Raw genomic sequence first — 16,105 nt, 5'->3', positions numbered from 1 at the left:
AAGACTAGCAGTGGCGGCTGTGATATTTTTGCCGTGTTGATTGTCGATGCTAGTCATGTGTAGATTATCGAGTCTGTTTTTTTTTTCCCGACTTTTGAGAACCCTTGAATACAGTTTCCATGCATAATGATCAGATCAGATCTTTGATGAAAGAAGAAACAGACAACTATGGCCTGTATCAAGGCAAGCCGGACCTGGGCCGGGAGGGGGGGCCAGACCGAGCCGGGACGGTCACCTACGTACGGGTAACGGCCGTTGTCGGGTATAAAAGAAGAGGGACAAAAAAAGAAATCACTAAAAGTTAGAAGAAGCATGGCTCTGCAACGAATGGCAAAAAAAAAAAAAACACGTGCCATATCACGGTGCCGCAGTACCAGTATGCATACAGGGATTCGTCCGCGGCCGTTTGTCGTTGGAGATCCGCGGACCCCCAGCATAACTTGTCTGGCGGAGCTGCCGATTTGGGTTTCAAGGGCACGTACATGAAGAGAGGGCACGCGCTGCGCAACTATCAGCACAGCCTACGTTGCATATTCGTCAAATTGAAAGTTTTCTTTATAATTTCCTTGTGTTGGAAAAAGACCAAAATAAAGACCGAGTACATTCAATCGCTAAACCAAGCAACAACCTCCCCGTCGCCCGCCGCGTTGCCCAACGCCAGCCCATCCCTGTAGGCTGTAGTTGGCGGATCGCTGCCAAGCGGAGTTCCCGGGCCTTGGCTGCTTCCGGCATCGTCGGAAACGACGTCATCATCTTTCGGCTGAGCTTGTCGCCATTCGCGCAATATTGGCCCTGCTTATCAGTGCCTTGTTCCTATCTATTCTGATTTTTTTTTTAGCTTCGCTTTAAATACTCGAGCTCTCCTCTTCCGCCATTGCCCATTTTAGACCTCATTTTCAAAGCCCATCAATTGAAAGCGTGTAGCTAGCAGGCGAGCCGTTGGCCTCTTGTCCTCCTCCTTGTCCTCCTCCTCCCCCGCCACCACCACCAAACGCCAGACATCCACCTCGAAGCTTCAATTCACACGTCCCTTGAGCTCCCTCTCATCGTACAAATTTCCCTCCCAGTATTTTCCACAAAATGGCCGCCAAACAAAACAAGACACCCGACTTTACCGTCCCCGACTATCTCAAGTTCTTCAGTGCCGGCGCGCTGGCCGCGACACTCACCCATGGCGTACGCTCTCCCTCCTCCTCACCCTCCTCGCCCAAATATGAATTGGGCGATAGAGCCGTCCACTACCTCTCCTCTTTCGCTTAATTGGGCTTTTTCTTTTGCTAACCAACCGTCTCGAATGACCCTCTTCCCCCCCATGTATAGGCCGCCACCCCGATTGACGTCGTCAAGACGCGCATCCAGGTCGACGACTCCCTCAAGGGCTACAACATGATCCGCGCCGGCCGCACCATTGTCGCCAAGGAGGGCGCGTCGGCGCTCCTCACCGGCTTCGGCCCCACGGCCGTCGGGTACCTCGTCCAGGGCGGCGGCAAGTTTGCCGGCTACGAGTTCTTCAAGAAAAAGTTCATCGACCTCGCCGGCGGGCCCGACGCCGCCGTCCCGCGCCGCACCGCCATCTACCTCGGCGCCAGCGCCACGGCCGAGTTCTTCGCCGACATCCTGCTCTGCCCGCTCGAGGCCACCCGCATCCGGCTCGTCTCCCAGCGCGGCTACGCCTCGGGCCTCACCTCGGGCTTCGCCCGCATGGCCCGCGAGGAGGGCCTCCGCGGCTTCTACTCGGGCTTCGTCCCCCTGCTCTTCAAGCAGGTCCCCTACGCCGTCGGCCAGTTCACCGTCCACGAGGCCGCCAACGAGGTCATCTACCGCGCCATCGGGGCCGAGCGCAAGGCCCGCCTCACCCAGCTGCAGACCACGGCCGTCGAGCTGACCTCGGGCATCGCCGCCGGCGTCGCCGCCGCCGTCCTCTCCCACCCGGCCGACACCCTGCTCTCCGCCATCAACAAGGGCGCCGGCGACCCCAGCCAGGGCGCCACCAGCCGCATGTTCCAGCTCGCCCGCGAGTTTGGCCCCGTCCGCCTCCTCACCAGCGGCCTCGCCCCGCGTGTCGTCATGACCTGCGGCCTCGTCTCTGGCCAGTTCGTCATCTACGCTCAGTGCAAGGCCCTCACCGGCGCACCGCCCGGCATCGAGATTCACAAGGAGGCGTCTCTATAGCCTTGCACTGGCAACGAGTTTTTTTTCCTTTAGTCATTTTCTGGACAGGCGTTTTCTGCGTTGGGATGGGTTCAAGTTGGGCATTTTCACGAGGCAAAGAATCTAGGTTGCCAAAGCAGGGCGGCAGTCGAGACGTTTTGCTCTTGGAACCAGAAAAAACTTACAGTTTATAGATGAACAAAATACATGGTTTTTTGATATACACCCGACCATGGAGTGGTAGAATGACTGGCTAATTTGCTATTGAATGGCTAGACTTATGGATTGTCCTTTGAGTACCTCTTGTTGGATGTTGTCGAATGAATCAGCCGATTGATAACACAACTCGAAAAGCTGATCCATCATTACGTCAAATTCATCCTCAAACGGAAAAAAAAAGTCGCGAGGTTGCGCACTGTTTCGTAATAGGTGCTCGACAGTATACCTTCGAAAGCTTCTGCACACAAATGGCCATGGGATATTATAGACAGCTTTTTTTTGTCCCCCCCCCCCCCCCCCCCCCCCCCCCCCCCCTCCCCCCGCGCAAAAGAAATACCGCACGACAGGGAAAGAAAGTGTCGCGGTGATGCATGTCCAACTTATTCCGTGTTTTAAGATGCGTGTCTCATAATAGTTTTTTACAATGTCACGCGTGACGCATTTCCATACTTGTACGATGCAGACGTGGTCGATGTCCCTTTGCCAAATATTATGTTGTCGTGGCGGGAGACCAAAGGGCCCCCAAATAGCTAGCTATCGGGCATAATGAGCACGTATACCAATCATGTATATACATGTTTATATACATGTATGCAACACAAACTTCACCGCAAATAATCGACCGTCAATTCCGGGTTACGAGTTGTTGCTCGGTAGCCAGGCTTTACTCTCCCCCAGGGCATACAGCAGATCTGTCTTGGCCACGGTGAGGCTAAATAAGAAAATTCGAGCGGCAGGCTGAAAATTTCGCTATATTCCTTTTGTACTACTCTTTTGTACTTCCGTTGGCATGTCGTTCCTTGTCTCAATACGTACGCGCGTACAACGCAGGCACTGCTTACAGCAGCACAGGCATGCACTTGGATTCTTAGTAGATATGCTGGGTCTGCCCAAGTACCTAATAGTACAATTCTTCCTGTTATCTCGGATGCCGAATTGTTCTTCCTTGTTTTTTTTCTCATATTAAGGATGCCTGCCTATGTCTCAATACTTAAAGCACGCAGGTGCCGCCGCTCTGGGCAGTCGGTACCGGGGTGCGCTTGCCCAGTGAACAGTACAAATATCGCTTGCATCGGATTTTCATCCTCTTTGTAGACTGTAACTAGGACGAGATTGAAACAGTGAGATTCTGACAATGCCTGCCCGAAGCGAATTCAAGTACGACCTCTTCAAGAATGATTTGCCCGACATTGTCAAAATCATCGAGGGCTTGTATCAAGAGATCATTCGGCAGGAAACATCCACACTCACGCTATACTTTTATCAGGCCGAGCAGGGTGCACCGGAGTTGGACCTCTCATTCCGGCTGCGAGCCTACACAAACATTGTTAGAAGACCAACTCGCCTCCAAGACATCCGAGCTCTGCCATGGTGGGCAGAGACTAAATGCGACGATGTGAAGACACGACTGGGCCGCATTTCTGCCCTTCCAGATGGCGATGAATGGATGCTCTTTGGAGTTAAACGCCGCCCACGAAGCGTCAAGATCAGTCAGCGACGCCACTTTGCCATTCATGAGGCCAGCGACGAGGCCTCCCGCATCACGATTGATGTGTCGCGGTCCATGTTTTACATTGCAGGCCATGAGCTAAAGCACATTGGCGACATGGGACCCCGCATCGAAGTCAAGTTGCCACAAGATGCTTGTGAGGACGACTTTCCGCTCACTAATCTGCTTCGTGCCGCGGGCCACTGGATGGCTTTTGGTAGCCTGACCAACTATTCGCGTCATTTCCTATCCAACATGTTTCCAAGCGAGACACACATGAGCCTCCCGGAGATTGAATCCAAGTTTGCCGTCACCTGCGAATCTAGCGAGCGGCTCTTCGCCCTCTTGTTCGATTTCCTCGCGGCAGAGGAAAACGACTGGCACCTGGCGCTCCCGTACCCGCACATCATCGTGCGAACCCGCCGATACCATGTATGTGAGGGGCGTGGGCCCGGATCAACGGTGACAATAGTAGAGACGGCCTCGGGGCGATGCTCCGTCAAGATCAAGGAAAAGGAACGTCCAAATGGCGCCGTGCTTTTGCGAGCGACACAAGCTTCGCACACGACCGATATCGACGGAAAAATGATGTCTGCCAAAGACTTTGCCGTTGCGCACGGGTTGATCAAAATCAACGAGTTCACCAAGATACAGCGCAAGATCCCCATCGTCCTGGCGAATGGTCACGGCTTCGTCTTTACGGTTGATCACTGCACCGACCCCCGGCGACGAATGCTGACGCAGCTGGAGATTGAATATATGGGCAGTAGTGGCGGCAAAGTCGCGCACATAGAGCATGTTTTGAGCGAGATTCGGGACCTTGGCAGCGCATTGTTGGCCTCGCCGATTGGCCTCTTTCTCTCTTCCACTCATCTTACAAAACATGCGTTCTTTGCAAAAGTAGCCCTTCCGAAAATGCCAGTATCCGCTCTTTGATGTGTGCCGACCCTCGGCAGAACCTCTGTTGTCTTACAACATGGCTTGAAACGGCTGTCTCGCAGAAATCGCGCTAGCATCTACCCAGTGTGTTGCCATGCCGGAAACAATCAGGAACGGAAATTGCTTGCCTGTCTTTGCTTACACAAGTTATACTTGCTCCTTTTATCTAAGTAAATAAATAAATTGAGAAACGTGTTGAACCTCTTTCATGTCGTTGCGTGACAAGACTAGTGACTGACTTCATGTGCATTGGTATTGCCGAATCCGGTGTATAACTCACCACGACTGATGAACCATCATTTGGGATATTGTAGGAGAGGAAATGAGATGAGAGTCAAGACGTGTACTTTGTCTACTTATCAATAACCAAGCAACAAGAGTCATACGGAATCTGGATAGGACTGAGCGAATGTCACAACAGACGGCCGAGGCTTCCAGTAACTAATTACCAATAGTAACAGGGGCCAGGCATACCTCGCTCCCTACTGGTACATGGTCGATCAGGCTCATTAAATGCCTCCTGCGTGACACCCAATTCGGTTCAACGGTACAGCCTGCCGAAAGCCAGAGCCCTCTCTACTAGCTAATTAGGCAAACGCCCGAGGCTAGCAAAGCAAGTTATCGGCCCGGAGAGGGTGGTGAGCCGCGACGACGGCGCTTGCAAGTACGCATTGCGACGGCGGCGAGCTGTTGTCAGCGTACCCATGCGTGTGACGGCTGTCGTACCATGACAGCAGGCAAAAATGACACGACAGTGGCACCCAGAAGAAGCCGAATCGTACAAGAATAACCTCCACCAGGCACTTGCAGCTGGGCTCATTCGAAACACTATAATTCTTGTTGTAATGCTTCACAGCCACCCGATCCAGTTGAGTACCTAGCCTGCGATCGCCCCTCTCACGAACAGGATCGTGCAGTTTGGCTGCTCCAAAGTAAGCAACATTCTTGTTTTTCTCTTCTCACATGGGCTGACATGGAATTGCCCCTTGCGTGATACAACGTTTCTTTCGGAGCCACTGCCCCGGATATTACTGAGTACAAGCGTAGGCTAATGCTTCAACGCCCCCCCCGGTCATTCTCTGGACGCCACCGGCCGGAGCAATGCCTGGGGGCAGCAAGTGGGAACATCGCGGGCTTGCAAGCATCGAACCGCACCAACCACGCTGTTGGCTCCCTGGTAGCTCAATTTTGAGGCGACCGCCACGAAACGCCTCGTGACTGATAACCTTGACGTTCAACTTGTATCAGCCCAGGTATGACCATCACTGAGCAGACCGACAACTCGCCCTCGCTTCTGTACAAACAAGGCTCCATCGCACCGCGGGGCTGAGAAACTGGTTCGCCAACGGTCTCCAGCGAGACGAAAGTAAAACAAATAGGAAGAGGTGCCGAGAAACAGGTCGCAGAGTGTTGTATTGCCCCATCTCAGCGTGATGGCGCCCATCCGTTCTTTTCATCCGAGTCTAGTTGATGCTATTTCCAGTGGCTTGATGGGGGAGCGGCCAGCTCCCCGCCACGAAAGGGCACAGACAAAGCCGTGCAACATAACACATGAGCGCGTCTCTAAGTAGACCATCCTTGTTCCAGCAACGCAATTTGAGATTTAGCTACCAACTTCATTCTATGATCAGTATCTACCCTGTGTTTGGTGCGGATAATGCAACCCTTGTAGACTGGCAGACTGGCAAGGACTGGCAGTGCGCGGAGCAAAAGTTGCATCCATCGGACCTACTGTGGAGATGTGGCGGGTTAGGATCCGTGAAGCAAAACCACTGGCTGCCAACGGCCGGCCGGACGAAATGCGGTGTGGCTTGTGGTGCTAAGTTCGGGGTGTCGCCAGCCTTGATGGCAATAGTCAAGCGGCACTCTCAAGCCGAAGACACCTGTGCCCAATTGCAGCGCGAGCGGGCCAGGCCAGTGCCGCCAAAGGCTCTATTATTGTAAAACTGGTATTGGAGGTGCTAGACGAAATGTTTGGCCAGTGAGAGCTAGAGCAGGCCCCTCACAGACTTCAAATTCACGTGCTTGCTAGGTGAGCTCTCGAAAATGAGTTACGGGAGTCGCCGTATGCTTGTTGCATCAAGGCGACTGCAGAACATGGCATGCCGTTTGCGTGTAATCCGGGGTACGGAAAGTCAAATTCTGTGGCAACCCACTTAACAGTGATGGAAGGTTGGTACCCCTTCCAGCCGTAGCCTTGCCTGAAGCCTCAACGCTGATTGACCAGAGGTAGGAGTAGTGCCCGGGACCGACTAGCCAATATTCTATCCTCTTAGTTCGGGATAGCTGCGTGAGCGGAGGCTGGGGTCACTTGCCTTGCTTCTGTTGCTTTGCCTTGTTTGCAGTGAAGAGGCCCTGTCGGCCCCTCTCGACTATTGAACTAACCGGAGCCGAAACGCAGTTGGTTGCCAAGGCGGGACAGGTGCGTAGGGCCGAACTGCGCAATGAGTACCCGTCGACCGTCCAAGTACTTACGGCGCCGCCAACTTGATTGACGCGGTGGCTTAAGCCATGGCGGGGAGAATGGCGATGTGGTGGGCTCTTCAGATATAAAGCGTCGGGGCTGCAAGCAAGAAAATACGACGCGGGGAGGCGAAAGCTTGAGGAGCAAAACAAATGCAGCGCGACGAAATAGCGTTGTCCGTGTGCAATATCCCATTACTTTCGTTGGTGCGTACATAGCCTTCTCGTAGAGCCGCTAGGGGACCTGGGGACCTTCCAGACCACGTTTTGGGGGGGAAGGGAAAGTATCCTCCCCCGCAGTGACGATCAGCAGACGATCTGCAATACTTGGTGAGGCGACAAACAAAGGAGTCTGCGTTCCAGCGGGGACGCTTACGGTCTGTTAAGGTTAGTCGTCACCAAAGAGCCGATGGATAATGGGCTACATTACCAGTCTGTATGCTCAACCTGTGGCTAGCAGTTCTGCAAAGTCTCAGGAGAAGGCCTCTGTCGCTGTGCCAAACGCAGAGTTGGAATGCGCCAGCTGATGCCTCCATCTCGGCTGGTTTCTCGACGGCCTAATTCTCGGCGCCATGCACTCCACGTCGTGAGCTTTTCGGCTGGCCGATCCTTTGCCCCCCTCCTGTGGCTTGCCACGCCCACCCGGACGCCGCAGGTAAGTAGCCAACACTGAGCGGCCCCCAATAAGGTTCCCCCATCGCCCAGCTGCCGTCCTTGCTTTTCTACCCAGGGCGCGCCGCGTGGTGAGCTAAACATGTGTACGTGTGAATGTGTGTGTGTGGGACTGCCCGCAGGCAGACTTGTAATGTACCAGTACCAGTAGGTGTACAGTCAAGTGCTAATACGGCGCGGTTGTCGTACATGGTGCTACTTGGTGTCGCATGCGGTCGGATGTTCGTTTACACGGCGCTGTCCGACACTCAGCTTCACCGGGTTCGTGAGATGCGGTTCGAGAATAGAGTCGTTGGCATCGGGCGTGTTTCAGAAGTCTGTATACCGATGAATATGCGATGCAATCTCCCGCCTCTCACCAAGGAAGGCAGAACACTGAGTAGCGCGAGCTGACGGCAGACTTGCACAGTGTGAATGTGGAGAAGTAGGATTGGGAAATTTTGGTGGAGTCGCGACAGAAAATGGTGCTGCTAACTAGTGAGGGGGAGGGTGTCGCCAGCAGCGAAGCGATACGAATACCAACGTGAGGTGAATATTACAAAACGGGGTACAAGTGCAAGGCTTGAGAACCAGATCGATGGCTGTCTTGTCATTCTTTCCTCCGGACAGCACCAAGAATACACTCGGGCTGGTCTGCCCGTGGTTTTCGTCCAGCAGACACCAAGTACACCATCACCACCACGCTACTCACTTACTGCATTCGTCCCACACCATCCTGACTGTCTCAAATCCCCCCCCAGAGTCGGCTTAAAAGTGCACTAGGCTCGGCCGTTCATGGATCCCTGTCCGCGCGCGTCTTCTCCAAATGGAAGCTGGCTGGGGTCTTTGTCTGCCGAGTGGGTGGCTCGCATCTACTGATACTAACAGTACCAGTGACCTTGCCTTGCTCACCATGTACTTGCTTTGTACCTCATGGGAACCAGCCCCGGTCATGGTCCGCGTGAGAGTCCAGCTTCTCGCTTTCTTTGGTGCTGACCCCTGCCGCTCTTTTTCTTACATTGGTGGTGCTATAAAGACCGCCGCTTCCCTCCCTCCCGCTCTCTCGACAGCTTCGCGCCCGGGCTTCTCTTTCCTTGCATGCTGTTGACTCCTTGACGGACGGCGACTCCAGTTCCTTGTCAAGCCTTGATCGCATCTCACCTCTACGAGAGGCAGGCCTTCACTATGCCCATCGGCAATCTGTACGTCATCGCAGGCGTCTCCGTCGTCGGAGGCGCCCTGTTCGGCTTTGATATCTCGTCCATGTCAGCCCAGCTCGGCGAACAGTCGTACAACTGTTATTTCAACGACGGTCCCAAAGGCCCTCCCTTTACGCAGGAAGAATGCAGTGGTCCCAAGCCGCTCACCCAGGGCGGTATCGTTGCTTCCATGGCTGCTGGCTCCTGGCTCGGCGCCCTGATTTCTGGTATTCTTTCTGATCGCCTCGGCCGTAAAAAGTCCATCATGATTGGTGCTGTCATTTGGTAAGCACTTGCCCCGACCTTGTGGACAAGATGGCATCTAACGTTTCCTCAGGGTCATCGGCTCTATTCTCTGCTCTGCAGCCCAGAACAAGGGTATGCTCATCTTCGGCCGTATTGTCAACGGTCTCTCCGTCGGTATCGAGTCCGCCCAGGTCCCCGTCTACATTGCTGAGATTTCGCCTCCCTCTAAGCGTGGACGCTTCATCGGTTTCCAGCAGTGGGCCATCACTTGGGGTATTCTCATCATGTACTACATCTCCTACGGCTGCGCGCAAATTGGCAAGAACCAGTGGGACGACCACACCACGGCAAACTGGCGTGTACCATGGGCTCTCCAGATGGTCCCCGCCATCTTCCTTTTCTTCATGATGATGCCGCTTCCAGAGTCTCCTCGTTGGCTTGCGCGCAAGGACCGCTGGGAGGAGTGTCACAGCGTTCTGACTCTTGTCCACGGCCAGGGCGACCCCAACCATCCTTTCGTGTCCTACGAGCTGCAAGACATCAAGGACATGTGCGAGTTTGAGCGTCGTCATGCCGATGTCACCTACCTCGATCTTTTCAAGCCAAGAATGCTCAACCGAACTATCATTGGCCTTTTCACACAGATTTGGTCACAGCTTTGCGGCATGAACGTCATGATGTACTACATTACCTACATTTTCGAAATGGCTGGTTACAGTGGCAACGCCAACTTGCTCGCCTCTTCCATCCAGTACATCATCAACGTTTTCATGACTGTCCCTGCTCTTCTCTGGGCAGACAGATGGGGCCGTCGCAAGACCATGCTCATCGGTTCTACCCTCATGGGTCTTTGGATGTTCATGAACGCTGGTCTGCTTGCGACACACGCTGAAATTATCCCCAGAGATGAGCGCAAGCAGGACGTTCTGTCTATGAAGGTCTCCGGTGCCCCCGCTAAAGCACTCATCGCCGGAACCTACCTCTTCGTCGCTTCTTTTGCCCCTACCTGGGGTCCCGCATCCTGGACTTACCCTCCCGAGCTCTTCCCCCTCCGCCTTCGCAGCAAGGGTGTTGCTCTGTCCACATCTGGCAACTGGGCCTTCAACACCGCCCTCGGTCTCTTCACTCCCCCCGCTTTTGCCAACATTGCTTGGAAGGCTTACATCGTTTTCGCGGTATTTAACGTTGCTGCTTTCGTTCACGTCTTCTTTGGCTTCCCCGAAACTGCTGGCAAGACTCTTGAAGAGACCGAGGCCATGTTCGAAGACCCCAAGGGCATTCCGTACATTGGCACCCCGGCCTGGAAGACTCATCCTGTCACTGGTGCCATGCGAAAGGCTGAGCATGGTGATATCGAGGCTGCGGCCAAGATTTCAGAGATTGAGAAGCCTCACACCCCTCCTGTCGAGGAGCACGAGGTTTCCCCCAAGCAGTAAATTCTCAATGCTGATTATGAATGTCGGATAAACTGCCAGTGGAACCTAATAATACATGGATGTCCTTGCTAGTTGCCACTTAACTGGCAGTTCCGCGGGTTGGTTTTGTCGATTATTGTTTATATGGATGGGGTTTTTAGTATTTTGCTTGCAACGATACCAATGGACGATGATTTCAACTGCCTCTTTCTAGCTGTGACTTTATATTTTGACTCAGTTTCTTGTCGGATGCCCATCTGGGCAGAAATTAGCCGTCGGATATCACGCATTCGTGTAAGCTTGTGTGCCAAAATGCCCCCCCTACTAGGCTGGTTATATACCGTCGCCAGCCACCTGATCACACAATGAACAATACGCCTCACACGCCACACTCACACAGCATTTGGCCCGGATTAAAACCATGATGATGATGACGATAATGATGATGATAATGATGATGATAATGATGAACTGAGGATACATGCTTCTAACTATGGTTTGAATCGGGCGCCGGCTAACTCTACTAATGATGAGTCACGCCTCAGCAACAGAAAGTCACTAGCACACCAAAGCTTCACCAGTTCAGCCCAGACCATAATAGTCATGGCCCTCGGTTCTCGAAGGTCCTCTCTGCCCTTGCGTTCGCAGCACATGTTACATGAGACATGGCTCATCTGTCCAACTAGTCAGGCCAGTCATCCGTCACAGGTAGGGGTCCAATCCGACTTGAGTTATTAAGAAAGTACAAAAACTCATGATCGTTCAGTCCCTGCATGCAAGTAATTACAGATCTTGTGTAGCAGTATGGTACATGCCAATTAAATGCAAGTGCTCATATTCGGGTAGTTTTTTCGTCAAATCATAGACTCATATATGCTCTTCACGGTCGTCAACAAGTTTCAGTCGTACCTGCAATCCCAGTCCACCCACCTCCGTATCACTTCATCCACCTTTCTGACCTCCTCCCTCGTGGCTCCCACTTCGAACCACTCTCTGTGATCCCTTCCGCAGGCCTGGCACGTCTCCTTTTCTGCTCGCAGTCCCATGCCCGTGAGCTCGATGTGCACCAGCCGCTCCACGCGCTTGGCATGCGGCGTCATCGAGCCGGCCGCCGGGGGCGAGTCGCTTCCCCGCCGATGCCGACCCGGCGACGGGGTCGGCGTGGATGACGACGTGTAGGGGTAGTACCGCAGAACCTCGACGTCGTACCCGCACTGGCGCTGCCACTGCACCATCCGGCGCTGGACGTTGGCCGCGCGGCCAATCTTGAGGAGCATCGTTTGCCTGCCCGGCCGGCCGCTCCTGTGCGACTGCGAGGCGTAGCGGGAGACGGCGTCGCTGGCGCGTCGGCCGTGGGCCGTGGATGGCGGAGGCGCGAGCAGCGAGCGGGCAGCTTCGACGGGGGCTCTCTGCTGGCTGTCATCGGCTGCGTCCTGCACGAGCCAGAACATGTAGATGTAACCTGGCTCGTCGGACTCGGTGACTGGGCGTACCAGCTCTGCCATGAGAAGGGACGCCGTCGCACCATCGAGGGAGTTGGGGATGAGACTCTTCAACTGCGCGGTGATTGAGGTATCCGACTTGGCACTTTTCGCAGGTGAAGGAAGGGGCGCCTGGTACGATGGCGGTCGATAATGGTTAGAGTATGAAGCTGTAGATGGCCGCTGAAGCTGATAGGTCGGCATCGGCTCCTGCTGATATGGCTGAGTTGATGGCTTTGGCTTTGGCTTCTCTACTGGTTCGTTATCAACCTGTTCGATTGGGATGCTGAAGCAGCAACAAAACTCGAGTTGGCTCGTCTGCTTCTTCTTCTTTTTTTTGTGCTGCGGTGGCCGAGAGGGTTTGCTTTGAAACCCCGCCGGATACTGTGGCACGTCCTCCTTTCCGCCATGCGTCTTCCTGCCCGGCCTGCTCGGCCTCCCAGCGGAATGTCTGTCGCCAATGTCTACCAGGCCGAGCCTGTCCGCCAGCGTGTCCAGGCTCGTACGCTCCTCGCGAATCGTCGGCACCGTTGCGTTTCCGCTGCTCCCCTTTGGCCCCGGACTAGACCGTGCCGAGTGGCTGGCCTGCTCCTTGTGCTGCCAGCAGTACAGGCTCTCATCCGCAGGGTCGTCGTCTGGTATGGCGGTCAGGCGGTGGCGAGCGCCCGCGCCGGGGCGCGCGCCGAGGGGTCGGCGGCACGGACGACCAGCAGAAGTGATGCCGCGGCATGTAGACTTGGGATCCTTGGAGTCGGAGCGCGCAAGAAGCGACTCGGGCGTGTTTGCAACAAACGGCATGGTGCGGGTGCACGCAGCCAGCGGCGCGCGCGTGCGTGGTGCTTGGAGGTGAGACGCGTCAGGCACCGCCCTGTGTGTGATCTATGTCATTTGCAGCGGTCGAGCTCCTCGGAAGAGAGAGAAAAGAAAAGGATAAATCAAGTGAGACGATACGAGCCGCACAAAGCTGGACCTTGCGATAAAGCGGATCGTTTTCGACACAGATTTTCGCATGAATACTTCCGGGTCATGTTTTCGAGGGGGGTCCAGTCCATGTGTCGCTGTCTGAAGCTCCATTTTCGGACGCTGGGCAGAACTACCCTATACTAAGCACCGCCTCACTTAGACCTCGGGGATTGTTTGTGAGTATCAATTTTTATTACTTATAACTTGTAATTAGATCTATAGATGCTTTCAAAAGATATCATTCAGTTAAAGTACATGCATACTAATCTAGGATCAATTAGCCTTCACGAAAAGAGGCAATGAATGAAAGCTCCTTTGCAAGTTTTCCTCAACTACGGCCGCCCAGCACATCAATAGAGCATATGAAGAGAGATGATTTGACGTTCAAGGCAATTGCAATACCAGATCCTGCTTCTGGCGCTGAGAGGAATAGTTGTATTCTACTGATACAGATAATGAATGAAAATACGCTACTTAAGTATAGCTACTGTCCCAGAACGTCCTGGAAGATTGGCTTGTGACTTTACGCTCCAAGTCAGATCAAACATGATGCGGAGCGTGAGCATACCATCTTAAGATAGAGCCAAGGACACATGAACAATGAGGAGACCACAGCAGAGAATGTTGATCAGCTACAGAGGTGAAGCAAGCCCCTCTAACACGCCCCTTTAAAGTTATAGGGTTGCACTTTTCGACTGTTTGGCCGTTTGAGTGGATTTAAAATAAGCAAAGCAACTAGTTACCAAAAATCTTATTTTTCTGCATGGCAAAATTGATAGTAGAAGCGGCCAATTCTATTTGACTCAAAGCCTCGGACTGGAGACCTGAGCGCCCAGTCGCTGGCTCACGAGCTTCACGACCGTCTCGGCGCAGCCAAAGCTCTCCTCAAAGCCAGCGCCGTGGTGGCCGTAGTTGTGGCACACCCACCTGTTGTTGCTGTCATCGCCGGGGAGGCTCTCCAGCGCGACCTTTGCGCCGCCGGTACGCGTGGGACGCAGCCCTACCTGGACGCGGAGCACGTGGAAGTTGCCCGCCTCGTCGAGGAGCTCCGGTGCCAGGGGCTTTGCCTGGTCGAGGATCATTTGCGTTGCGGCGTCGTCAATGTTCAATGACCTGGCGAGTATTGGCAAGAAATTGTTAGCAAAAAAACAGATGCACACACAGAGAGACGTCGATTTGGTAACAACTTCTTTTGTAAAGGACACACGTACCCGTCGCCATAGATTTTTGTAACACCGAGAAACGTCTCGTTCAGGCCCTTGCGAGGCACCACGACAGCCTCCCAGTCCTTGCCCAGCCCCGTCGAGATGCGCTTCGCCTCGCCCCTGACGACGACGGCCTGGCCCTTTGTCGGGTAAAAGTCCTTGTCGTCACCCATGAGGGTCTTGACGCCCGACACGCCGGCGCAGTTGACGACGCCGACGGCGCCCTCGCATCCCGGAAACGCGAACACGCCGTCGACCCTGTCCACCTCGCCCTTGATCAGGCGACCGCCGAGCCGCTCGCACTCGCGCTGCAGGAACCGCAGGTACATGTCGGGCGAGATGCTGAAGCTCTCGTACGTGATGCCCTCAATGTTGTCCTTTTCGTTGCCGTAGTTCTGGACGGGCACGGGCACCTCGGACCTCGGGAGCTGCTTGAACTTGGGTATGAAGCCCGCCCACCAGATCCAGTCCTCGGGCTTGCGGCCCTGGCTCGCGGACGAGTCCCAGTAGTACATGCCGGGCGTCCGGTCGATGCCCGTCTCCGAGACGTCGTGCCGCGACGTGAGCGTCAGCCAGTGCTGAAAGGTGCGGCGCTCCCAGTGCTGCATGTGCTTTTCGTGCATCTTGGATGTAGACCGCCATTGCTACCAAGTCGGAAAGAAAAAAGAAATCTTAGCCTTGACTCAAAAACATGGTCGCAGATGTGAAAGGGTTCACGGGCGAGCAAAAGGGTCAAAAGCATACCGCGCCAGCCCACATAGACGTGTAGCCAAAGTTCTGGTCACCGGGCCAGTCCCTCGCAACGATGGCGATGGAGTATCCGGCCTCGAGGAGATTGATGGCCGTCTGTAGGCCAATAACTCCCGCGCTAAAAGCATAGGGTAGGCAAGGTCAGTATATACGTACATCAGCCAAAGAAGACGTGTTAGCATACCCGAGAACAATAACAAGTGGGCTATTTCTGGTCGCCATCTTCTGAGTCCAGTATATTGTCAAGGGCATACAATTCCTTGGATTCTCTCAAAATTAAATATTATGTCGACACTTCAATCTGTCGCTTCAAATAGGAGCAGAAATAAGTTTATTAAACTAGAGTTGTATACTAGGCCCAGTACGTGCGAGTGGCAGTTAGACATCAAATCGGAAAGTCGTATTCGCCGCGAAAAAAGGCTACCCCAGTTTCCATTACGTGTCATTCCGGGTTGAGCAATCACGGATCATCTAACCCATAAGCTGCATGCTACTGAGGATCAGGCTCGGCTTCTTATTATCAGCCTCATCCTGCAGCCAGTGCCGCGTGCAACCTCGGACGGTAGACCCTTTAGGCAGCAGCAAAGGTGGCTTTCTGAGGCGCAGGAAGAGCCCCATTGTGGGATCATGCCAAGCGAAAAGTAAAAACAGCCGTGAAAGAAGGATTCGAGTAAGATGATGGGGCCGGCTACATTCCATCTGCCTCTGAAAAGCCATCCGGCTCTTGGCCCCCCCCTCCCCCGCCCCCCCGGCACCCACAGCGGAAGAGGGGGGCCCCGTTCGCGATACTTCCTAATATGGTCCAAAGTGGATAGGAATGGGTGTGAAGATATCGATCTAGAACGCAGGGCTACCCCGTTTTCTTCTACGCACGCCACCTGGTGCAATCTCATCCTCATCAGAGCAACTTTCAACGTCAACGCCTGGTTACGAT

The 16,105-nt window shown here is 54.1% G+C and overlaps 5 protein-coding genes across 5 annotated transcripts; 3 read left to right on the top strand and 2 right to left on the bottom strand.

Moving 5' to 3' along the window:
- Positions 1–1,080: 1,080 nt before the first annotated feature.
- Positions 1,081–2,172, top strand: V2A60_000721 (mitochondrial carrier domain-containing protein; the record flags this gene model as incomplete). The annotated part of the gene is made up of 2 exons (XM_083252088.1): positions 1,081–1,176; positions 1,321–2,172. 2 exons carry the CDS (start codon positions 1,081–1,083, stop codon positions 2,170–2,172), a joined length of 948 nt encoding a protein of 315 aa, XP_083108214.1.
- A 1,333-nt stretch (positions 2,173–3,505) lies between these two features.
- V2A60_000720 (uncharacterized protein) lies at positions 3,506–4,795 on the top strand (the record flags this gene model as incomplete). The annotated part of the gene is made up of 1 exon (XM_083252087.1): positions 3,506–4,795. One exon carries the CDS (start codon positions 3,506–3,508, stop codon positions 4,793–4,795), a length of 1,290 nt encoding a protein of 429 aa, XP_083108213.1.
- Positions 4,796–9,097: 4,302 nt separating this feature from the next.
- V2A60_000719 (general substrate transporter) lies at positions 9,098–10,793 on the top strand (the record flags this gene model as incomplete). Its single annotated transcript, XM_083252086.1, has 2 exons — positions 9,098–9,396; positions 9,449–10,793. The coding sequence occupies 2 exons, from the start codon at positions 9,098–9,100 to the stop codon at positions 10,791–10,793; spliced, it is 1,644 nt and encodes a 547-aa protein (XP_083108212.1).
- Positions 10,794–11,671: 878 nt separating this feature from the next.
- On the bottom strand, positions 11,672–13,051 carry V2A60_000718 (meiotically up-regulated gene 113-domain-containing protein; the record flags this gene model as incomplete). Its single annotated transcript, XM_083252085.1, has 1 exon — positions 11,672–13,051. One exon carries the CDS (start codon positions 13,049–13,051, stop codon positions 11,672–11,674), a length of 1,380 nt encoding a protein of 459 aa, XP_083108211.1.
- Positions 13,052–14,019: 968 nt separating this feature from the next.
- On the bottom strand, positions 14,020–15,393 carry V2A60_000717 (FAD-dependent oxidoreductase; the record flags this gene model as incomplete). The annotated part of the gene is made up of 4 exons (XM_083252084.1): positions 14,020–14,329; positions 14,428–15,065; positions 15,166–15,289; positions 15,356–15,393. The coding sequence occupies 4 exons, from the start codon at positions 15,391–15,393 to the stop codon at positions 14,020–14,022; spliced, it is 1,110 nt and encodes a 369-aa protein (XP_083108210.1).
- Positions 15,394–16,105: the final 712 nt, after the last annotated feature.

This window comes from Cordyceps javanica, chromosome 1, assembly GCF_051103115.1.
Source record: "Cordyceps javanica chromosome 1, complete sequence".
NCBI classification, from domain to species: Eukaryota; Fungi; Ascomycota; class Sordariomycetes; order Hypocreales; family Cordycipitaceae; genus Cordyceps; species Cordyceps javanica.
This window is presented reverse-complemented; position numbering and strand designations above follow the sequence as displayed.